The 25,839-nt window shown below is 41.4% G+C and overlaps 1 protein-coding gene across 3 annotated transcripts in view; it reads right to left on the bottom strand.

The window, feature by feature from the left end:
- LOC126484495 (protein enabled) overlaps positions 1-25,615 on the bottom strand; it is a 187,413-nt gene extending 161,798 nt beyond the window's left edge. For all 3 annotated transcript variants that reach the window (XM_050108030.1, XM_050108033.1, XM_050108032.1), the window contains exon 1: positions 25,228-25,615. In XM_050108030.1, coding sequence (XP_049963987.1) covers positions 25,228-25,232 — 5 coding nt within the window. In that variant the 5' untranslated portion in view covers positions 25,233-25,615. The remainder of the gene's footprint in view (positions 1-25,227) is intronic.
- Positions 25,616-25,839: the final 224 nt, after the last annotated feature.

Genomic DNA, 25,839 nt, shown 5'->3' with positions numbered 1-25,839 from the left:
TCCTCTATCGTTACTGGTGACGAGAAATGGTGTCTTTATGTTAACATAAGGGAGAAACAAAAGAAATGCTTAAGCCCAAACGAAGCAGCAGATCCCTGTAGAAAGACCTGCGCGGATCAACAAAATATGTTAAAAATCTGGTGGAACAGGGGAGGTGTGGTGTACTATGAATTGTTTTCCTGAGGTGTAACCATCACCGCTGACATTCACTTCAACAACTGAGACGTCTTCCACGCGCAGTCCAAGAACGACGACCACGAAGACTGCGTGAAATGATGCTACTTCACGATAAGGCCCGCCCGCATCCCTCTACACTGACAAAAAACTCTATATAGGATTTCCGCAGCCACCTTACTCAACTGATCTTGCGCTCTCAGATTTTCACCTTTTCTGTTCTCTATCGAACAACCTTCAAAGAACTCCCTTTTCGGGTGAAAACACGCTCCGAACACGACTCGACGAGTTCTTCGCCCCGAAACCAAGTGATTTCTACCGTGGCGGAACCGAAAAGTTACCCCGGCGTTGGCGTACTGTTGTAAATAGTAAGAACAAATTGATGAATGAAGTCTCTATTATGTGTATCTATTGCACTTATTAAACGTATGGACAAACGCTACGCACCAACACAACAGAACCCGCGAAAACGAGAAGAGTAGAATGGCTAATCTTAAAGTGTGCCATCTCAACGAAATGCTGTCATCTCCAAAGTGACACTCGGATAGAGGCAGAGGTTCGGTGGCTATCGACACTCACCGGCGTGGCGCTGAGGAATACGCCAAACATTTGCTGCGCGTTGGACGGCAGGAAGATTAGGGTTTAACGTCTCCTCGGCATCGAGGCCATTAGAAACGCAGCACAAGCGACGACTGATACAAGGATTGGGAAAGAAATCAATCATGCCTTTTCAATAGAACCATCCCGGTATTTGCCTGGAGTGATTTACGATATCATGGAAACCTACATCAGGATGGTAGGGCGAGGATTTGAACCATCGTCCTCAGGAACGCGAGTACAGCCTGCTAATCACTGCGCCACCTCGCTAGTGCTGCGCATTAGAAGCTGTCTTAACTGGGAGGTTCTGAGGTGACAACTTCGCCTCCCGAGACACGCACGTCGGGAAAGTTTACATTGTCAAACTAATAGTGAGACTATATAATGTAATCATACATTAACTATATATAATTTTATATTAACTATATAATAATGTGATTTTGTAGACAGACGTCTTAGCTAGAAACTCCTCGATACACTATCTACGAAATATCATTATTCCTATTTGCCAAAAGAGGTGAAACTCACCACGCATGCGAACAGACGAAGGCCGTGTGATCAGTCAAACAATGGCACGCATTAACCAATTTGAACCAAAATCGCATTTATTTCAAGAAGAAACTTGGCAGCAATACTATCGGTCTGGAAATACCCACTGATAAAGTTGCAGCATTATCTCTTACCAACAAATATGCAAATTACCATCTGCAGGTAACATTTGCGGTATATATTACGGTATAACAGCACTGCAATATCAAGGGATTACTTTGGTTGCGTCACTTAGCAACCGACAAAGTGAAAACGCGCAATAATTTATTGCATAGGCTATCTGAGCTTCAAGTGTAGCAGACGCCAAACCTCTAAGAACGACAACACTAAACTTTGTTTTTTCGAAGGCTCACAAGGGGATAGTATGAACTTTTCCACACCGATTTCATCGACAGGGCGTGTAAGGCACGATTAGGACTTAAACATATGTAAACACGAAGAGACAACTCTCAACCCTTTTTTTTACTTAACATTTATACTGAAAAGGAAGAAAACTTTTTTCGTAAGGACATTGAAAATAAAAAAAAGGATACACGATATATTTCAACCAAATCAGTATAATCATTTCTTTCATATTACTGTATCTATATTTGTGCCAAGTATAAAAAGTAATCTATTGAGCACTATACGAACCAGGATGACCTGATTGTACAAACATTGACAGCAATAATTACCGCGACATAGAGCACGTGTGACGAACGTCGAATTTGTCTTGTGCACGATTTTTCAATTTCACTGTGTCGACTGCAAAACAAACTTCGTTTACATTCACAAATGGTTTTCGGTCATCACACCATTTAGCGGCCTATCCCGCATGTGACGTGTATCACCGGATACTGGTACAGACGACTCGGTTGGGGGGGGGGGGGGGTGTGTCTGCGATAGATTGAATTTTTATGCATCTTCTCTAGAAAATATCTCCATATCCTGTTCGACGATGTAAGCACAATTCTGCAGTCATTTTCTAAGGTTCTTCGCCTGCTCTCAAAAATGTAGCCAGTTACAATCCAGGGATTTTGCGCTTACGAAACTAACCGCGTTCACGTTCACCTGTAGACTCCCTGAAATCTAGCGATTATACACAGTATATAAGCAAGCCTAAAATGTTCAGAGTCGATTTGAGAATTGCATCTTCCCTTTTACAGATGTTTAGGTCCTGCCCTACACACCCTATCAGCATGAATCAACCCCGTGAGGAAACGTTCGTACAGACCCCCCGCCCCCCTTGGACACTGTTCAGCAATACGGCTCGTCTGTTCTACTTGAAGATCAGCTTCGACAAGTCATGCGCCCACCTGACAAAATATGAGTCACACCTACTTGGCAACTGCTTCCAGCAGCACTAAGCTGCACGCCTTCAATGGGCCAAATAACAGGAACAGCAGTAGGGTCGGTGAGAGGTGGTCAGTGACAACTGCAGTGGACTTGACCCGGCTGCTTTGCACATCGACCTCAACCACCCAGGTAACGCGATTTTGTGTACATTTCTACGACAACAACACTTCTATTGTCGACTACTATTTTCGCCTGCAGCCATTTGCGCTTCAGAGTTGAAACTGGCAACAGCGCTGACAGCTGTCACGGATTTTCTCTAGCTGTCTTGTACTAGGTAGTGGATGACTGGAGGCATGTAAATCGTGGGCAGACGACTCGCTATTTTACCCCTTTTCAAACGATGCAAGACATCGACCGCACTGACGATCCTATGAGGCGCTTAGCCCGCGGTATGTGGTGGGTGTAGTTCAGCCGAACGTGATTTGTGGCGTTATGACGGTGTTTTATGTAATGTGACTTGCGGCCTCTCATTCTCATTAACATGAACATGAACAACGATATTTATTTCGACATTCTCGGTGGCCAAGTACTGCCCTTTCATCCATATGCGAGATCTTTTAAAGAAATTTTAATCTCCGACTTTCTTCCACCGAATGATATTTTGTTGACGCCATTTTCAAAGGAAAAAATAATAATAAAAAATACGACAAATCAGAGCTCGCACGGAAAGATTCAGGTATTCGTTTTTCCTGTGTGCTGTTTGAGCGTGGAACGGTAGAGCCATAGCGTGAAAGCTATTTAATAAAACCTCTTCTAGGCACTTAATTGTATATTGCAGAGTAGTCATGTCGATGCAGATCTATGCTGTGGTCACACTCGTCTTCCACGACGACAACACCCGTAATCACAGGGTTGCACACATAAGTACCTGGTATGGCGAACTCTCAGGCACACGATCGCACCTCGACTGTCGCGCTACATCATCCGATCTTAATGCCACAGGAATTTTTCTGGGACTACATGGAATAGTGAATCAAACGTAGTAATTAACATTCCCTAAATCTGGTAGTTCTACGGGATGCAATCAAGAGCGGCTTCGGTTGGATGCGGCGTACCTGAAGAAACTTGTGGGTTCTCTTCTTCGCCAAATTGATACCATTATCAAGGTTACAGGCGGTCTTACACAATATTAGTCTAATGTCTCCAGTCGGTGACCATTTTTTTTTTCAGTGTGCTTATCTAGTAAGTTCCTGCTTATATCTGTTAAGTATCTCCAGGTGCTAAGCTATATCACTCGGGAACACCGCAAGATCTCGCTCAGTTATGGACAGGAATGCAGAAGAATCCATCTCTCCCTACACAAAATATAAAGCAGCAAGGATCTATAATCCGACTGAAAACGCGTGAAACAACCTGGGGAAACGCCATGAGTTTGTTGTTATAGCCTGGAAATCGAAGTGGTCGAAAACCCAACGATTGTCGAACTTCCTGATTTCAATCTTCCTTACGTCCCTTGGTGAAAACTAAATCGCATAGATGGTGAGGCTCTTCAAGCACTGACTGCAGCAAGATGGCGCCCAACAGGATAGCAACTGAAATTGGTGCAATTGGACATCAAAATTTTAAATTTACTCTTATTTCTTGCCTATATTTTTAGTCTGTAACTGTAAAAAAGACCCGATGCAGCACGAAGGAATTATCCAAGTGCGATGACAATTTGTAGATGGGATGTAAATATAAAGACAGACATATCATTACAATTTCAAAAAAGAATTGGATGATCTACTCAATAGAAAGAACTACATAAATTAAGTAAGTAGATAAGGTGTTGGTCCACCTCTTGCACTTAATTAAGCAGTTGTTCGACCTGGCATTGATTGATAGAGTTGTTGGATGTCCTACTGAGGGATATCGCGTCATTGGCGCGTCATATGGTTGGAGAGCCCTGCCTATATTGCTCCAAAATTTCTCAATTGGGAAGAGATCAGGCGACCTTGCTGGCAAAAGCAGGGTTTGGCAAGCACGAAGCAAATGGTAGAAACTCTCGTCTTGCGCGGGCAGGCATTAGCTTGATGAAAGCCCAGGATGGATTGCCATGAAGGGCATAGAATATCGTCGAGGTACGGCTGTGCTGTAAGGGTGCCGCGGTTGACAACCAAGGGAGTCCTTCTTTGAAAAGACACGGCACCCCAGACCATCACTCCTGGCTTTCGGGCCGTATGGCGGGCGACAGTCAGGTTGGTATCCCACCGATGTCCAGGGCGTCTCTGGTCATACATTTGGCCCGCCATATGGCCCGACAACCAACAGTGATTTTTTGTATGCCCATCCTTTGACTGGAGGTCTTGGGGAGTTTCACTACTGTAAGAAAATGAAACGCCTACAGCGGTCCTTATGATCTTATTCAATACGCCAACTTCAGGCCGTAGATGATGCTGAAGGGGTTATCACGATCCATATATACGCTGCATCAGTGGCCAACATAACTGGTTTACCCAGACTATCTGTAACTGCTAATCAGCACTCCAACCTACCAAAGTTGCAAATAGTCTGCGTAAACCAGTTATATTGGCTACTGATGCAACGTATATATGGATTGTGATAACTCCTTCAGCATCAACTAAGGCCTGAACATGGCACATTGAAGCGCCGAAACTGGTTCGTACAGAATAAATAAGATCATAAGGACGGCTAAAGACCTTTCATTTTCTTACAACCAGCAGTGATGGTCTAGGGTGTGATTTCTTTTCATAACGCGACCCCTTTGGTTGTCTTCTACGACACCCTTACCGGAGAGCGGTACGTCGACGATGTTCTACGCCCCGTTTTGTTGCCATTGATGGTAAGCCATCTTGGGTTTACAATTCAGCAAGATAAAGACCGCCCGCACATGGCGAGAGTTTCTACTTTCTGTTTTCGTGCTTGCCAAATCCTACCTTGACCAGCAAGATCGCCTGATCTCTCCCCAAAATTCTTCAGAAAGCATATCCAATGATAAACGAGAAACTCGTGGGGCACATTTTACGACCACAGCGATAGGAATGGAGCAATATCATATCGAACAACTGAAGGAAAGAATTGTCAGTGGTCGAAGGGTATGCTACATATGCGAGAAAGGAGAGCGAGGCAGCAGGACGAGTAGAATCGTGTACTGCTGGAAACTGACCTAAGGGAAATACAGTAAACAGAACGAAATGCAATCCATGACATATTTGTATATTATTATTTAAAAAGGTCTATCGAAATTATACAACTAAATGCGAAGAGTACTGCGAAACACAAACACAATTAACATACTACTAGTTACAAAGAGTTACTCAACTCCCAAAGAAGATTGCTATATACCTCCGGGGATTTTCATAAGAAATGAAAGTTAAAAACAATGTGCCATTGGCGGCAACTTAGACCGACGCAACATAGAATATAAATGAAATGACGTCGACATCTGAAATGGATGTGTCTCTGGAACAAAGTGAGAACACGTTTACAATAAAACATTAATTAAATTGTGTTAGACATTAACATTAAGTTCAGTGTGAGGAAAAAGTAATATAATGCCAGATTTAAAATGCACTGTAAAAAGATTTTCATTTCTTGCATTCCGGACAGATGTTGTCACGCGGTTCTGTGAATATACAGGCTACATTATTATTATTATTATTATTATTATTATTATTGGTACTTTGCTATTCAACAAATGAGAATATGTTCAACTGAAAACCGGTCTTTGCGCATAAGACAATTATTTTTTATAGCCACACATTTTTAAAGAAAATTACACGCAATTCCGCTCAACCAGGACCAGACACGAGAATGGCCAGATCTATCCAACATGCTACTTGTTTTGGGCTCAAACATGTTAAAACCTGATCTGTTACAAATATGCTAAAATGATAACATCGAAGCAGCAAGAAGTGTATCCCAGTCGATAGAAAGACGAGTAAGTCACTAGAGTAGTTCGCCTGCTCACGTTAATATTGTTTCTCTCTTCTACATGACATAATATAAATCGGTGGTGCGAAAAGAAATTTAGATCTCGTTCTCGCGTTATTATTAAGAGGTTGGGACCTAGAAGCGACCGCCGTCATCGACTAGGCGGTGTCAAGCCGCCGACCTGCTAAGCTAACTATGGCTATCAATACACACAGCGTGATAACAGCACATGACGATTGGACGCTCTAGTAGTGCGTAGTTGTCCTGAGCCAACAATCTACATCTTTCACGGTCACCACATATAAGAGTGAAGGCAGAGGTTTTTAGGCATGATGCGTACTTAACAGCACTACTTCGACCTATCCATCTTTCAGGCAGCGCCTCATACAATTAAGGGCATACAACCACATGGTGGGAGGTGGAGCGTGAACCACTTACCTCCCAACAGTTCTGAAACGATACGGAAAATCTATGTTTGAAGAGTAGTGAGTTATACCTAAAGGAGGATGGGCTGATCAAACACTGCGATGGCCATACATCACCGCCCGTCAATTCACTTTCTTGTCCACGTGAATGCGTAGTTACAAATAAATGCTCAACACAAAATTGTTATGGTTTAGAGCACTGTTCAGTTTGAATCATACTTTGTCACTCTAGACAACTTTTCTTGAAAATTCTTCAGTCGTGAACTACGCTTTCAAACCCACCACAGCAGCGAAAGCTTCGATCCTTGTTATTATTTAGCGGCTGCGGTATTACTGAGGCGTACATTTTCCACTCTGCGGCCTTCAGTATTACCCTGATTCTTTATCGGCTTATCCCACTTTCGCGCGCGCACTGATACATTTTCGCAGGGATCGTTACAACACGGCTGCGCTAGCAGCAGGTGATCGTAAAAGTTGGTCCCATCTTTGCTTCTGATCATTATGAAACGTGTCGTCGGCTTCATTCTACCACTGTCTGTCGTCCCTCTTTGTACGTTTGCCTACTTACAGTACCACTTCACAATATGGCATTGCGCTGCATTCTATCTATACTGTTTCCTGCTCGAGCATGCACCTAACTTAATGACCCTTGCCATCAGTTGAGAAATTAATATTCTACTCTACGCTACCGACCAAAAATCTTAACTACCTTTCACGCTCTTACAACGACCCTAGAAAAAAAAAAAAATAAAAAAAATTGTTCTCTCTAGCCCCGTCCATCTCCCCTATAATGAATGAGATACGAAATGATATAACAGTAACTGAGGCATTCAGCCTTGGCAATGTTATCCTGTGTGCACGCCACTGGTAGGCACACAGATGGGGCCGCAAAGCGGGCGTGACAGGAAGCGCCCGTACCATCATAATAGGCAGCGGAAGGACCGCAGCAACGGAAATACCGTTCTCGGCAGGCCAGCCGACTGACAGAACGCGACTGGTGACTTGTACAAGAAACAGGGCTGCACCGGCGAATGTCAGCCTGCTGGACCGACTGTGGTATCTTGCGTAAGCAGCACACACATGCTCTCTTGAGTGCAATCGGTGGAGACCACTGCAGCCTCTCATACAAGCCATGACTGGTTTCTTTCGAGAGAGGCAGGGTGCCCCACATAAAGCCGACACGACAAGCATTTCATAAACCGTTCAAGATGTGAAATCTAGGCAGTAGGCAATTAGGCAAGTCAGAGTTGTTTGCTTGCTGTAGCGCTAATGTATTCAATTTACTGCAGATATTTTTCATGCAGAAGATAGAATACAAATACACGTACAAGAGGATGTATTAAAGCATTAAGTAATTTATATGAACTGACAAATTTAAAGTCGGTTCACAAGAAACTACAGCAGAACGGGAGGTAGTGTTACTGTGAAATGAAGGGGTGTTCACACGAACCGGAACGAGAACGTAACACTGCCTAATACCGAACTGTGAAACTGAGGTTATGAACACTATCGGCGACACTAAAAGGGGAGTATATTGCCAGAATTACGGAACTAGCACAGTTTATTAATGGCCAAATCAAATTTCATAACGGACGTTTTTGACAAACGTTTAGCAGACAAATTTCCCACACTGCTGAGAAGTGAAAAAAATGTCATCCAACCGTCGCGAAACGTCGACATTAATGTGCTCAGGAAAATATATGGATACAACAATATTTAGAACACAATACATAGAGCCTCTTTACCTTATTCAACGCGTTTTAGTTTTCTTTCTGTGTACCAAAGGTGGTCGAAAACAAAATACTCATAAGAAAAACGTCCAAGTCCTCCTGGAAACTTTGCAAACTGTCACGAAAACAAAATAAAAAATACGAGATTTTAATAAGACACAAAATCGGAAAATCCACTCTAAAAATGGGTCATCTTTCGAAGTAAGCAGTCTATATTAGCGTCCCACCCTCTAACGTCAGCGTCAACGTCAAAACATACTACTTGACGTGCCCACCTGCTCACCACCGTCAAACCAACACGACGACAAAGTTTATGCAGTTTAGTTACGTCTATTATTTGGTACAGCAATTTTTTTTCTGTTTGACCAGTTCCCTCATGTTCTCAGTGGTTTGATACTTTCAGCTGCATTTCTTTCTGATGCTTTTTAGACACCTCTGCCTTTACAATGGTTTCGAACCTTCTTGTGTATATGGATCTTGCTCGACTGTTCCTTAACAATGCGCATCCACAGTCCTGCAATGAGTTGAAGCTCCACACCAGTATGGAACAAAGCTACTTCTGAGAATGTTGTGCATACTCCACTGCGAATGTTTCTCATAGCCTTCGATGGATATACTGGCTCCCTTTTTTCTTCACTGTAGAAATTTATTCGTCGCTGAAGCATACGTAGATGGTGCAACCCCGACTACTAAATTTGGAAAAAAAAAAATATTAATAGCAGAAAAAGTTTGCATAAAACCTGAAAGAGATTTTTGTAACGTAGATACATAATTAAAGTCTCGGTCATAAGATTATATTTCACGGCCTAATTTTTCATACCTATTTACAGATTGTAGATAGTTTTGCCTGCTCGTCAAGTGTGTTCACGTTTTGTGCCTACTGGTCCAGCGGAGTCTCTTTGCTCCCATTGTCAGTGTAGAACTCTATTTCCTTCTCTGTCGGCAACCACCTACTCCTCCAACCACACAACTCCTTAACTGACCACTTAAGACATTAGATCTCATCATCTGATTCTCTGTAGCCATGTTCAAGTTTCCTAGTTTTCTGGGGATTGTCTTCGTTTGACGTCAACATGTATTCACTATCTCTCCTTGTGCTTTTTTAAAGTAATTTTTCAGCCTGCCAACATATTAGTTAGATCTTTTTCACTCTGTAATGCTACTAAATACAGGGAGCGAAGGGATATTCACAACTTGTACAGAAACCAGATGGCAGTCATAAGAGTTGAAGAGCATTAAAAAGGAAGCAGTAATTGAGAAGGGAATGAGACAGTTGTAGCATGTCCCCAATGTTATTCAAGCTGCGCACTGAGCAAGCAGAAAACGAAACTAAAGAAAATCTGAAGTTGTAATTTAAGTTCAGAGAGAAAAAATAAAAACTTTGATGTTCGCCAATGACATTATAATTCTGACAGACAGCAAAGGACTTGGAAGAGCAGTTGAATGGAATGGACAGTGTCTTGGAAGGAGGATATAATATAAACATCAATAAAAGCAGAAATAGAAAACGTAATGTAGCCGGATCAGATCAGGTGATGCTTAGGGAATTAGATTAGCAAACAAGACACATAGAGTAGTAGATGAGGTTTGTAATTTGGGCAGCAAAATAACTGATGACGGCAGAAGTAGAGAAGATATAAAATGTAGACTGGCAATGGAAAGAAAAGTGTTTCTAAAGAAAAACTTGTTAACATTCAATACAGATTTAAGTGCTGAGAAGTCTTTCATGAAAATATTTGTATGGGATATAGCCTTATATGGTAGTGAAACATGGACAATAAGCACTTTAGACAAGAACAGAAACGTGGTGCTACAGAAGAATACTGATGATTAGATGTGTAGATCATGTAACTAATGAGGTGGTACTGAACTGATTGGCGAGGAAAGAAATTTCTGACAGACAACCCGACAAGAGAAAGGGATCGGTTGACAGGGCACATTCATTCAGAGACATCAAGGGATCACCACACGGAACTCTGTGTGTATGTGTGTGTGTGTGTGTGTGTGTGTGTGTGTGGGGGGGGGGGGGGGGGGAGGCAGAAGGAGGTAAAAATTGCAAAGGGACACCAAGAGATTAATACAATAATCAAATTCAAAAGGATGTAAGTTGGAGCAGTAATTCGGTGATGAAGAGGTTTGCAGAGGATAGAGCAGGATGGAAAACTGCATCAAACTGATCTTCGGACTGAAGATCGCAACAGTAACAACAAAGCTACTAAAGCGCAGCAACTTCGCTATGCAAAATACCATAAAATACCATTTACCTTTCATATAACCCCATTTCATTGGGCGTAATCGCAACACTATTTAAATCTTCCGAGAGATGGTTCCGTATAGTTGGGTCTAACAACTTAAAAAAAACTTTTAGAGCACTCAATAACTTCTAAAATTAGTAGGGCAGTGGCTGGATGCTTTTTACTCTTTACAATGAAACTTTTAGCAACAGGACTAAATGTTAATACCAAGATTGCTGAATCAACGCAGTTGCCGCCACACTGGCCTGTTATGTCTCAAAGCAAGTGAAACCTGACCTCACTGCAATCTAGACCAGCTACTTTACTGACGCTTTTCGCCGTAAGTTTCACTGTAAGACCTTACGGAAGTTACCAGTTTTAACTGCCCAGTACATTTTTCTTTTTTGGTTACTATTAACTGACAAACTTTATTTCTACATCTTACGCCACGCTACAGAGAACTCACTCTGTGTAGGCCGTAACGAAGTTCACATAATTCTATGTATGAATAATCGATAAGTTCGTAATCAATCTAAAATATAAATATAAATGTTAATGATACAGTCTAATACATACAATCGCTACCCTCACTGCTGGGAAAATTGTTACCGTCTGACAACACTAGCGCACCAGGCGGCGAGAAAGCAGCCGTAAGATTAATGTTAGTTTTAATAATTTTTCTACTAAATTAACGAAATAGTTGTTATATTTTTGCGTTCCAAGCATTAGTAAATCATCAAGATGCGTGAATGACGGTGAAATAAATGTAAAAATAGCCGAGTCTCACTGACTCAATGGCGTTAAGTTCCAACTAACTCGTGAAGAAATATTTTCGAATACGTTTATAATTGCAGCTTACTCCGCTGAAAGCAAGAGAATATAAACACATATTTCATGTACGCGAAGATATACCCCTTTTGGTGTCTGTTCTTATTATGAGAGGCACTTTTTTGACATGCAGCCGTTTGGCATGGACTCTCATTATCAGCATTATCTTACAACTCACTCTACTTTCTAATACTTGAGTATTTTTGTGAATGTAATTACTTTTGCTTAAAAAATGAATGCGTTGAATACACTCCTGGAAATGGAAAAAAGAACACATTGACACCGGTGTGTCAGACCCACCATACTTGCTCCGGACACTGCGAGAGGGCTGTACAAGCAATGATCACACGCACGGCACAGCGGACACACCAGGAACCGCGGTGTTGGCCGTCGAATGGCGCTAGCTGCGCAGCATTTGTGCACCGCCGCCGTCAGTGTCAGCCAGTTTGCCGTGGCATACGGAGCTCCATCGCAGTCTTTAACACTGGTAGCATGCCGCGACAGCGTGGACGTGAACCGTATGTGCAGTTGACGGACTTTGAGCGAGGGCGTATAGTGGGCATGCGGGAGGCCGGGTGGACGCACCGCCGAATTGCTCAACACGTGGGGCGTGAGGTCTCCACAGTACATCGATGTTGTCGCCAGTGATCGGCGGAAGGTGCACGTGCCCGTCGACCTGGGAACGGACCGCAGCGACGCACGGATGCACGCCAAGACCGTAGGATCCTACGCAGTGCCGTAGGGGACCGCATCGCCACTTCCCAGCAAATTAGGGACACTGTTGCTCCTGGGGTATCGGCGAGGACCATTCGCAACCGTCTCCATGAAGCTGGGCTACGGTCCCGCACACCGTTAGGCCGTCTTCCGCTCACACCCCAACATCGTGCAGCCCGCCTCCAGTGGTGTCGCGACAGGCGTGAATGGAGGGACGAATGGAGACGTGTCGTCTTCAGCGATGAGAGTCGCTTCTGCCTTGGTGCCAATGATGGTCGTATGCGTGTTTGGCGCCGTGCAGGTGAGCGCCACAATCAGGACTGCATACGACCGAGGCACACAGGGCCAACACCCGGCATCATGGTGTGGGGAGCGATCTCCTACACTGGCCGTACACCACTGGTGATCGTCGAGGGGACACTGAATAGTGCACGGTACATCCAAACCGTCATCGAACCCATCGTTCTACCATTCCTAGACCGGCAAGGGAACTTGCTGTTCCAACAAGACAATGCACGTCCGCATGTATCCCGTGCCACCCAACATGCTCTAGAAGGTGTAAGTCAACTACCCTGGCCAGCAAGATCTCCGGATCTGTCCCCCATTGAGCATGTTTGGGACTGGATGAAGCGTCGTCTCACGCGGTCTGCACGTCCAGTACGAACGCTGGTCCAACTGAGGCGCCAGGTGGAAATGGCATGGCAAGCCGTTCCACAGGACTACATCCAGCATCTCTACGATCGTCTCCATGGGAGAATAGCAGCCTGCATTGCTGCGAAAGGTGGATATACACTGTACTAGTGCCGACATTGTGCATGCTCTGTTGCCTGTGTCTATGTGCCTGTGGTTCTGTCAGTGTGATCATGTGATGTATCTGACCCCAGGAATGTGTCAATAAAGTTTCCCCTTCCTGGGACAATGAATTCACGGTGTTCTTATTTCAATTTCCAGGAGTGTATATGTGCCGTTTGTGGTCTAGATGTAGCAACAATTTTAGAATTTTCTTCTCCTGTGTTGGGAAGGAGTTATATTTCGGTTGATTTATTATCACGACTGTGTGGATTTTGCGTCGCTACAGTTTTGCTGGGTTATTTGGTAAGATAAATAATGCAGGTATTGCATACCAGACAAGTTTGTTACGTTCAACGATCAGTAATTTAACTGGAAATGGAGTCAAGGAAACTTCACGTTGTTCGGTACATATATAGCAATTTTTTGTTCTTAAAAGAAAACGGCGATCTTCAGTAAATATCCATAGGTTACAAGAAAATCTTGAATAAAGTCCTGCAATGTAGCAGTTCACAACTCCCAGGATCCTTAAGAAACCTGAAAACGATACAACTGTGGTGTCATCTTTTTGATTTTGCTGCAATCTATTGCGCTACAGGCGCTTCCGGTTGTAAAAACAGTTATAGAGATGAATATAAACAATGAGTAGCATTTGCAATCTACAACCTTAATTATTTGCTAGATGTATTCAAATCTCTGTCTTCCTCTACAGTTTTTACCCTCCAGTATAACGATAGTTATTCCCTGATGTCTTAACAGATGTACCTACCACACTGTCCCTTCTTCTTGTCAATGTTTTCCACGTATTGCTTTCCCCGCCGATTCTCCAAAGAACATCCTAATTCCTTAACTTATCAGTCCACCTAATTTTCAACATTCTTCTCTAGCATCACATCTCAAATGCTCCGATTCTCTTCCTTTCCAGTTTTCCCACAGTTGATATTTCACTCCAAACACATATTCTCAAATATTTCTTCCTCATATTAAGGCCTATGTTTGATACTAATAGACTTCTCTTGATCATTTTGTCAGTGCTAGCCTGCTTTCTACGTCCTCTTGCTCTGTCCATCTAGATTTATTTTGCTGCGTAGGTAGCAAAATTACTTAACTTAGTCTGCTTCGTGATCACCAATCCCGATGTTGAGTTTCTCGCTGTTCTCATTTCTGCTGCTTTTACTTTTATCTTTCTTCGGTTTACTCTCAATCAATATTTTGTGCTCATTAGGCTGTTCATTCCCTTCAGCTGGTCCCGTAATACTTCACTTTCGCTAGGGATGGCAATGTCACCAGCGAATCTTATGACTGATATCCTTTCACCCTTAAGTTTAATCCCACTACTGAACCATTTTCTTTATTTCAGTCATTCCTTCTTCGATGTATAGGTTGAACGGTAGGGACGAAAGGCTACATTCCTATGTTACACTAGTTCTAATCCGAGCACGCCGTTCTTGATCTTCCACTATTATTGTTCCGCTCTGGCTCTTGTACATATCGTTTATTACCCGTCTTCCCGTATAGCTTACCCCTATTTTTCTCGGAATTTCGAACACCATTTCACATTATCGAACGCTTTTCCCAAGCCGACAAATCCTTGCCGCTCTGGTGCCTTTACCTTTCCTAAAGTCAAAATGATCGTCATCCAACAGATCTTCAATTTTCTTTTCTATTCTTCTGTATACTATTCTTGTCAGAAACATGACTGCATTAAGGTGATTGTGCGATAATTCTCGCACTTATCGGTTCTTGCAACTTCCGGAGTTGTGTGGATGGTATTATTCTTGAAGTTGGATGGTATATCGCCAGACTCATAAGTTCCACACATCAACATGAATAAGTCATTCTGTCGCCAATTCCCCAATGATTTTAGAAATTCTGATGAATTTTATCGAACCTTCCTGGCCGATTCGATCCTAAGTCTTCCAACGCTCTTTTAAATTCTGATTCTAATACTGGATGCTCTATCTCTTCTCTATCGACTTCTGTTTCTTGTTCTATCATGTAATCTGACAAGTCTTCCCCCTCAATGAAGCCTTCAATGTACTCTTTCCACCTATCCGCTCTCGCATTTACATTTAACATTCGAATTCCAAATTCACTCTTAATGTTGCCACCCTTGTTTTGAATTTCACAGAAGATTGTTTTGACTTATGTATACGCCGAATCAGACCCTCCGACAATCACTTCTTTTTAGATTGCTTCACATTTTTCACGCAGACATTTCACCTTACCTCCCCTGCACTTCGTATTTATTCCATTGCTAACTGACTTATTTTATATTCCTGATTTTCCCAGGACATTTTTGTACTTCATTCTTTCATCGATTAGCTGAAACATTTTTTTTTCTTTTACTCCTGGTTTCTTCGCAATTATCTCCTTTGTATCTGTGTTTTCTTTCCAAACTCTGTGGTTGCCCTTTTTAGAGATGTCATTCCTCTTCAACCGAACTGCCTACTGTGCTATTCCTTATCGCAGTATCTATAAACTCCTCAGAGACCCAATGTTCGGTCTAATAATTCTGCTTCTTCTCTGCACAATAAGTCACTCCGTCCACATTACCCGCATTTTCGAAAATAAGATGTAACCTGACAGCCCACGCATATTTCAAAAACGGTTGCGCGTTTACATCAAAATAAAATTAATTCTTCTATCTAACCTCTGAGATGAAGAACAGAGACACAGAGAGAGAGAGAGAGAGAGAGAGAGAGAGAGAGAGAGTTGAGGTCCGAGAGGTTAGTGGGAGAGCCGAAATGATGTTAAAATGGAGAGCAGTGACATTGGTATCTTCTGTTTTTGTGTGCACTTCGGAAATAGTAGAATAGTGGAACTGAAAGACATAACTGTCTGATCAAGTGGATGAGAGAAGTCAGAAGAATTGTGTTCTTTAAAGCGTAAATCAGTGCGAAGTTAAAAATAAAAACGCTGCGGGAACAATTAAAGATAACTGCTTTTGACAATGGGGAAGAAGTAGTGCTACTATCAGTTATCTGAACAACCTATTGTGTGAGTGTGATTTCGCAATTCCGAAGTGTGTTGAGTGAAATATATGAGCAGATGCAAGTCATAAAATTTCAGTCAGTGCGTACCAGTTTTCGAAACGTGTATTCGTGTTTCATAAAGAAAAATTATCACCCAAACCCGAACTGTGACTGTCAGGCAGTTTTCTCAGTTTTCAAAACAGAAAAGTTGTCTGAAGAAAGTTTGTCCACTGCGGATACAATGAAATAACACCTAGTATTTTTCGCCTACTGGAATTAAAATGGACAAATAATATTGTTGAAGAGCGCTTCGACGGCCAATGATAATTTGCAAGCTGACAATAGCACAACGAAAAAGGAGTCCACCAGAGGGGGTTAGATCGTTACCACACCCATTGTACATTAAAAAACGAATATCAGAACATCCGAGTGCAAAACTGAGCGGTAATTAATTACTAAAAACTTTAGTGGAGGTCTGGAAGTACATTAACGTAAATTAGAAGGCGTATTCACTGTGTATCAAATAAATCGCCCAGTCGCAACTGCGAGAATGACTATTACATTGAATAGAATGGTGGCAGAATATGTTTCCGTAGTTCAATCTGTTATTTTATCATTATATCTGAAAATATCATTAGAATATTTTCAAAGAGGGGACTTCAAAAAGTAAGTTACACGTTAGAATGGCAGGCCAAGTAACTTTTATTGAATCGTGCACTACATTACAAAGTGACACAGATATCCGACATTTTTCAACAATGTCACTAAGTCTGCAAAAAACGGTCGGAACGTTCTAACAGAACCACTGGAGAACAACGTTGTGAACGTCCTCATCGGAAAATTGCGAATCATTTCCTCGATCCCGGGGATGTTGTCGTTTTTCTTACTGTCCGATCAGCAGCAACTCACGTCTGTGCGGCATTGATAAAATTGTTGACACCATATCACTGCGGTTGGACGTGACACTACATCTGGTCCGTATAACCCCAGAATTTCAAAGTACATATGTGTATGCAATTCAGACGTTTTGCGCACAAGAATTTTCTATCTTTCTATCTCACATACTTCAACTGTGGGGTACATTTCCAGTGGTCGCACAATTTCGTTCCCACACGGTGATGCACCTGTGCTACCAGTAACACACAACTGCAGGAAACCCAGAACATGTAGTTTTTTCTGGCAATTTGTCACTCTTCTTGCGAAATTGTCTTAGCGTGGGACAACAGATATAAGTTATGTTTTGAAGTTCCCCGTATTTCCCATAGCAAACCCATGGATGACAATATCCTTCGAATTACACGGCAGTATCGGTAAGAATATTTCTTGCTTAACTCGAAGGGTTAGTTAACCGATATTATAATTGTGTTCATACGCCCAGTACGTGACTCAATTAGGCAACCAACTAAGTACTGAAGTGAAACAGTTCTATATGGATCAACTATTAAGTTTGGGGTTTCAGACTTTACAACAAGGACAGTAACATTATTGGCTTTTCGGATAAAATGGAACGCCGATACAGATTACAAGTAAATAAAAGTTATGGGGCTGAAACGGGAGCAGTTCCGAGTGTTATTCATTAATTTCGTACACAGGAAATAGTTTTTACATGGTAAGGCCCTTATTAGACTGTCAAAGTTCATTGACAAAACTTTTATAACAGCCAGGACCACGCCATAAATTGCATAAAATATATTTGATAAAGATCTTTTACAGTGTAATCCGTAGCTAAGAAATGTTTAACATTACACGAAACGATGCAAAGCACGCAACACGTACAGAAAACAAGTGTCCACAGCCGTTTATCTAAGAATAAAAATATTTCAGCTGGACTTCGTGACGAACGCGACTTCTGGAATAACACAACTTGGGACCCGTTTGCAAATCGGCAGTCATTGTCGACGTAAACAACTGGCAGATTAGCGGAGCAAAAACAAACGCTAGAACATCTGCCTGCTTTGAATGGGATGACAAAAAAACGTTTGTGTACCAGCTACTACAAATACACACTGTGGGCCGTGGGTGGTGTGTGATAATCAAAACATCTGCCATCTGCGTCGAGAGAGAGAGAGAGAGTTCTAACCGAGTAGATGACGTATGTGCTGTCAGATATAGGTGAGTGACTTCGCGACAGTAAACATACAGGTATTACAGCCAGTGACACTGCCGAGTCGATCTGTGAACACTGCATGATAAACAGATCGTATTAGTAGTTTTCAATGTCCGCAGTAAAAAAACAAAAAAGTTCAGCTCAGAACCTCAACACTTCATATTACTTATGCTCTAACGAAGAAGGGCATTGTCAGCCGGGATATTCCTCGAGAATAAAAAAGAGATTAATGACGATATCACGTTATTTGGCAATTAGAAAGGCTTACACAAACCGCGTGTTCACAAAGATGAACATACAGTCTACATACAGACTGTAGCAAGAATAGGTGTATGCTGCACGTTCATGGTTAACAACTGGGTGCCTATCATTTATGGAAGCATAAAGAGAAAGAATGGTTGTTCACGTTGCACGTCACTGTATAGACGCTAGGCGTGTTCACAAACGTGAACGTGGCACAAATTTAAAACTGGCTCTGTACTTGTGGATTCTATGCCGCGAACAACATGAAAAAAAAAAAAAAAAAAATTTCACAAAGTCAGATGACAGAAGTTGGAGCTGCAAAGACTCCTACCACAGATGGCGCAACAGCATTTTTGCGTAACACCAGTATATCACGGCACAGTTTCTTATGTGTAGCTGGAGAACCTGCGTGTGGAAGGCGAAACTCTGATCCGTGATGGTCTGCCCTAAAGAGGAGCAGACCTCGAACACCGGCGTATTAGCGTGCCGTTAACACCAAACTTCACGTTCCTGACAGCTTTAAAATTAGTTTTAAACAAACAGTTATAAAAATAATGGAAACCTGTTTCTGACTACATACAGCAACACAAAAACAAGGTTTCATCCCGTCGACAACGTGATCATTTAGCGATAGTGGACAAATTCGGCCACATTCTGTTCAATTGATCCTTTCCTCTTTTGGTTGGTCGGTTGGTTTTGGTGAAGGAGACCAGACAGCGTGGTCATCGGTCTCATGGATTAGGGAAGGATGGGGAAGGAAGTCGGCCGTGCCCTTTCGTAGGAACCATCCCGGCATTTGCCTGGAGTGATTTAGGGAAATCACGGAAAACCTAAATCAGGATGGCCGGACGCGGGATTGAACCGTCGTCCTCCCGAATGCGAGTCCAGTGTCTAACCACTGCGCCACCTCGCTCGGTTTTCCTCTTTTGCCTTAATCCCACAGAAAACCCCAATCTGAATGGCCCTCCTTTCGATTTGGATCCAATGTCTCTGAACTTATATTTTTGAGTGGTTAAAATGATTGATTTCGGTGCTGCTACTCTTGTTTGTGGTTGCAATGAACTGTGTGTGTGAAACTTCCTAGCAGATTAAAACTGTGTGCCGGGCCGAGACTCGAACTCGGGACCTTTGCCTTTCGCGGGCAAGTGCTCTACCAACTGATCTACCCAAGCACGACTCACGCCCCTTTCTCACAGCTTTACTTCTGCCAGTACCTCGTCTCCTACTTTCCGAACTTCACAGAAGCTCCTCATTCTGGGAACTGTGTGTTCTGTGTGTCATGTTAGGTGAAATGTTATCTGTTCAGTGTCAACTGACGTTGCCAAGGCAAAACTGGAGATCTCTTTACTACTTATTTACTACTGCTGGTGCGTGTTTATTTTGAGGCTCACTTAAAGCTTGCGACAAGAAATGTGATCGAACTGCTGAACACAATATATGGTGAAGAAAGGGGCAAGCGATGGGGGTATCGTTATACATAATTCGTGACAAATCAAGTAGTAAGGTAAGATCTCGAACGAGGACTACTCACTCTTAAGGCCAAATACGAAGCTGTAGGATCAAATAAGCGTCGTAACTGACAAGCGACCCATCCAACGGCGTCAAATCGAATGGCTTGCACCGTGCTAGGAGGCACAATAGATTTATTTAACTAGCGAAAAATAATAGTATGGAAAAACCAATCCTCCGTGAGTGCTATAGTCCGGAGATTAAAATCACTGCCAGAAAGACTGCAACCCAAGTCACACAAACCGAAAATCGGTATAAAGACTGGTAATTTCCAACCTTCTGACGATAGCGCAATGCAGCTTGAATCAACGATACAATGTGGAACTTCTGAATCGCTGCTCACCATGCTCCCAAAGAAACTCGTCGCCTGATTGCCAGTTACAAGCAAGCCTGCAATTTCATGGCTGAGCACTATGGGACTTAAGATCTGAGGTCATCAGTCCCCTAGAATTTAGAACTACTTAAACCTACCTAACCTAAGGACATCACACACATCCATGCCCGAGGCAGGATTCGAACCCGCGATCGTAGCGGTCGCGCGGCTCCAGACTGAAGCGCCTAGAACCGCTCGATCACAACGGCCGGCTATCCACGCAAAAAATTGATGATGACTGTGAGGTAATTTCAACAGCAGTAGTCCATTTTACGATAATGCGTCAAGGAAATTATGCTCAAATTCAAACTGCTAGTTTTTGTTCTGAATGAATTAACTTCTACACTTTTTACAGTCTATCTAAGCAAATGGTGGCTTCAATAATATATGGTCCATTAGTTGCTTTTAGTGTCCAGGAAACCGTGCATGTATGCTACCCAACATCACTGGTAGAACTTAAGTTCTTCATTGGGTGTTACATTTAAAAAAATCTTAAAAGTAATTCATAAATTGTATGCATCCATTCAACGACCAATCAAGTCATAACTCGATGAAAATTATAAATGCTGCATTTTTACTGCCCGTTCAATGTTTTCGCAATTATACGCCCATAGTGAATAAAATACAAACAAACAACTTATTGCTTGAAAAAAAAAAAAAAACAGGTGCAGTGTAACAGTAAAAAGGGAAAAAAAGATGTCCACTAAGCAGGCCATCGAGTGAATTGTTTTCGCTCTTTTCAGTACTTTCGCAAATAAAATACAATCTACGTAACTGAGAGGGCAGTCCATTACAGAAGTAGTTTTTTTTCCCTAAGAAACTGTTTAGCACCTAATTAAAAGGAACATTAAATGGTGCTGTTTATCACATACTATAGAATTATTATTTATACATTACTATACAAGAACTAGAATACGTAATATAAATTGTACACACCATTCATAATCCGAATGCCGAATTCTGTTCGCAAGCGATATTCTAATACAACCTACACAGTATCCTTGTAAGAGGCTGACTTCAACAACACATTTTACCGGGTCCAACGAAAATATAAATCAATAATCCTGAAGTATAAAAACGTACTCATAACAACAATTTAGATACTAAAAAGGCAGCAGCTCAGAATATACATGAATTATCTATTCCAATGTGCGTGCAACATCATTAAGCATGTGGGCGCAAAGAAGAACCGCAAGCTAGTCGCATCTGAACTGCTACAACAATTATCAAATAAGTTTTCATTTCTAGCATTATCTAACCTGTCACTTTCCTGCAGATCGCTAAATCCTAGGGAGTGATTCATACGTTGACTCCTACTTCGTACCTACACAACGTATCAGCCGTCAGTGAATAACATTGTCATCCACAATTCGTGTGGAAGAACGCCATGGAGTGTATCATCGTGACCAAAATCAGCAATTCATATTTACTGATTCTCTTTTGAATTTTATGATTCGATGACCTTTAGAACACGAAAGACGTCGTGCTGCATAGAGATACGTAACAACAATACGATATTCGTGAGGAATATAGCAACAGTTCACATGCGACTGCGTACAAATTTAATGTTCAAAAAAGTTGTCAGCCACAAGTAGTGAAGTGTGCGAGCACTCTTTTCTGTTATCCACTTCATATGAAAACGATACAAAGCGGTGATTATTAGTTTGTTTAGATTTATACCTCTGCTATGCAATTACCCAAGATTTGAAAGAAGGATCGCTCTATTGTTTTCCACTAGTAGCGAACTAAAACAAAGGAGAATTATGAAACAATGTATTACTGGATTGAGACTTTCTGTCGGTTACAACTCATTTTGTCCTGTACACAGACACACCGCAGGATGCAAAGGTACCATTGGGTGTGCCTCATGAAAATTTAACAGAGTCGAGTGCTGTTCCTGTATACACAAATAAGAAAGTCAGTAATGTCGATGGCTCTAAGAATTCGCAGGCGATACTGTCGTTTATGAGATAGCCATCTCTCTTAGCAAAAAAAGACAATTACGAGAATAGGCGCAAGATCAGGGGCATACATGGCGGTTGGTGACAGTGCAGCTGTTAATGCGTGTGGTGCCATTTTGAGAGACATTCTCAAGTAATTTTCGTCGGTTTAGCATTACTCGGAATAGGCGCTGTAGAGCAGCTCTTTAAAATTCTAGGAGCAAACTACTGGCTCCCTATGTACAACAAGCTTTTCCTCACAGTTTGGGTGAAAATTTTAGTAAGACTTCCTACACTTTGGTGTCAACTATTCAGACAAAAACATTATACTCCTAAACTTATCATATTTCCTGCAATAACAAAAGTTTAAGAGATGGTGCAAGTGCTTTAGTTCCAACAGACTGAATTTTGTTTCGTTTTTATTTATTTGTCTTTTGGCCTAAGGCAAGATAATGTTCAACTAAAAGTGTAAGTATGTCACTGGCAATAAACAGCAAAACACTACAAAGTAGGCGGCACATAAGATCAACTCTGAAAGCAGACTTATTGCAAGCAATAAGGGAGAGAGGCTTCAGATTGTTTTCTTGGACTTGGTAATTTTCACTGTAAATAGGTCTACTAGACAGACAGAATTCTCTCATGCATTGGACCAACTTTTATATCATATTACAAATACGTCATCAGTGAAATGATTAGGGAAATACTGTAGTTTATCAGGGAAATCTGATTCGTTAAAAGAGCTTGTTCTGGCCGTAATTATGACTACATGGATCAAGTGCCACAGTTAAAGGCAAAAATTACATATAAAGCAAAAAATATAAAAATAGTGTGGTATAGAAACAATATGTGTTAAGCTGGTACTTCCCATTACCACTGATTAAATGCTATACTGCTCTCATAACTAATGAACTGGAACACTATATAAGGGTAATATTTTGGTTTCCTTGCAGTATTATTTAAAGCATAGATTGCTATTCACCATATAGCAGAGATGTTGAGTCACAGACACTCACAAGAAATAACACTGCCAAACAAGTAAGCTTTTGGCCAAAAAGACGTCCTGAATTAGACAACATACACCAAATTCAGAAGAAGGCTTTTGGCCGAAAGCTTACTTGCTTAGCAGTCTTTTTGTTGTGCCTGTCTGTCATTCAACATCTTCAATATGTAGTGTGTAGCAATCTAAAATCTATACTTTTCATAATATTGCTGTTATTTCTCCTGGATTTTCCATTGCTTGGTCACTCACAGCAATATGTGTATGTGTGTGGCTCCCCCCCCCCCCCCCCCCCCCCCCCCCCAATCCTTAAAAGATCCTCTTTGTTGAACGAAATGTGTTTCCTCTAAATCCTTGATAGAATGCCATAGTTCAATACAGACAGTTTATATTATTTTATGTATCTAATTTAAGTGAAGTGAAAGGAAGCTTTTTAAACTTTGAAGTGGCCACTGGTGACAACTGTGAAGATACATTATAATATGCAAATCACAACAGTTCTCGCAAGTCAATGACATTACATGAATTCTGTGACACCTAACAGCACTGTAGGTAGAAAGTACTTTTTCCATACAGCTAAAGCAAATGTGTATTGCAATGTATTTTATGTATGTAACAGATTTGTATGCCACACAGAACCCATATCCAGGCTTTTCCCCCTCATTCCCTTTCATGGGTGACAAAATACAACCCAGTACATGCAGTGTCATAATTCAAAGCTCCAATGTCACGCTACCTATCTTCCAGTATGTTAACTGCACAGAAGTTCTTCTGTAAAACTTTTACGGTTGGAAATAACAATTTGATCTAAATGCTCACTTGCTTTGATTTAGAATAACGTCCCAAAATTAAATGCATCTGTTGTATGTTTAAGATAATTTATCTGAATCACTTAAAATTTAAATAAATAGTACAACTTGGAACAACATTTATTACTACACAGTTCTAGAAATCTCCCCACCACCATTAAATAAATAAAAAATACGTAATGTGATTGGTAAAATAGATTATAGTACTTTTACTGTCTTACAGTACAATGCAGGATGAGTTAACCTGGCTGGAATCTGGTGATGTGATAAAATGAACTTGCAATACTTTAAAATATGTGTAATCATTTAAAGTGTCGCCAGTACATTATGTATGGCCCTGATCTCTTACGTTCCGCAATCATGATCACATGAAAATACGTACGTAATACAAGAAAAAAGTCAGAAACGGAAGAGAGATCGGCGAAAAACTATTTCATTTCTGCAACTCTAACATCAATGCACGTATTGTGTACTGCAAGTTGATGCTGCTTTTTCGTCCCTTTCACTAAATAATACGTAGCATATCCAATGACACGAATCGGTTTGTACGAAGTTTTAGATAAAATTACGTATTTACTAATTTATTAGTTAATTTCGAATTTAAACTATGAAGACCTGCCATGTGAATCAACAGTCTAAATTACAAATCAATTACAAGCACAAGCTTGCAAACGTATGATGTCACTATGCACATCAGCCCCGCTACAACTCGATACATTCTTGTCACATTTTTGTGCTGTATTACAACACGCAGTATAAGCCTGCTGTAATGTAGAAGAACGATGAGACGCGGCAAGGCACGTTAGAATTAAAAAGTTTACATTCCTGTAACACAATGTGAACTGACACAAGCCGACACAATCTACCTCACGAAAAACACTGTTTGTAAGGTTCAACCCTTGCTAGCACATATAGTCATCAATATACTACTTGTAAGCGATGATAACTGCTGATCACTTTCACAATGAAATACTGTCCTTATCATAACTGTCACTAATGTTTCTTTTCTTTTTTTTTTTTACTTACCTCATATCTGATCGGCTTTATAAATACTCCAGAAGAATTCACGGCATCAAAACATCTGCGAGTCGTTTGAAACAAGAGAACAGCTGCTTTTCTCCAGAAAACGAATTGGCGACTCTATAGCTCTTTAACCACACGCCATCTGAAAACTCATTTATCACGCCCTTCTTCGCGTCTGTCCTGCCAGGTCCATTTTGCCTTAAATTCCTTTCTTCTGTTTGATTGGTTAATTTCCCCGGTATCCAACCAGCAGAACAATGAGAAGATAACGTAAAATCATTCACTACCCACACACCGTTGTCTTACTTTCAGAAACGTCGCTGTTCCGTACAAGTTCTTCACTTAAACACAAAGAAGTACTTACGCGTTACACAAACATGTCTCTTGAACACAAATGTACAAAATCGACTTAATTTCAAAGAAGTGTTGGGGAAAGCTATAATACTCTTGGTTTGTCTTTTACCATAAGCACCTTGCTGACTTCCGATACTGCCAAATTATAGAAGAGTAAATATTTTACTATGCAGTATTACTTTTCTGTGGTGGTAGGTAGTAAAACATCATCTTTAAAAGACTAAAAGCACTCAGTTAGATGGAGAATCAATAGTAAAGTAA

This window comes from Schistocerca serialis, chromosome 6, assembly GCF_023864345.2.
Source record: "Schistocerca serialis cubense isolate TAMUIC-IGC-003099 chromosome 6, iqSchSeri2.2, whole genome shotgun sequence".
NCBI lineage: Eukaryota > Metazoa > Arthropoda > Insecta > Orthoptera > Acrididae > Schistocerca > Schistocerca serialis.
Note: the sequence above shows the minus strand (reverse complement) of the source record. Positions and strands in the feature narration are given on the sequence as shown.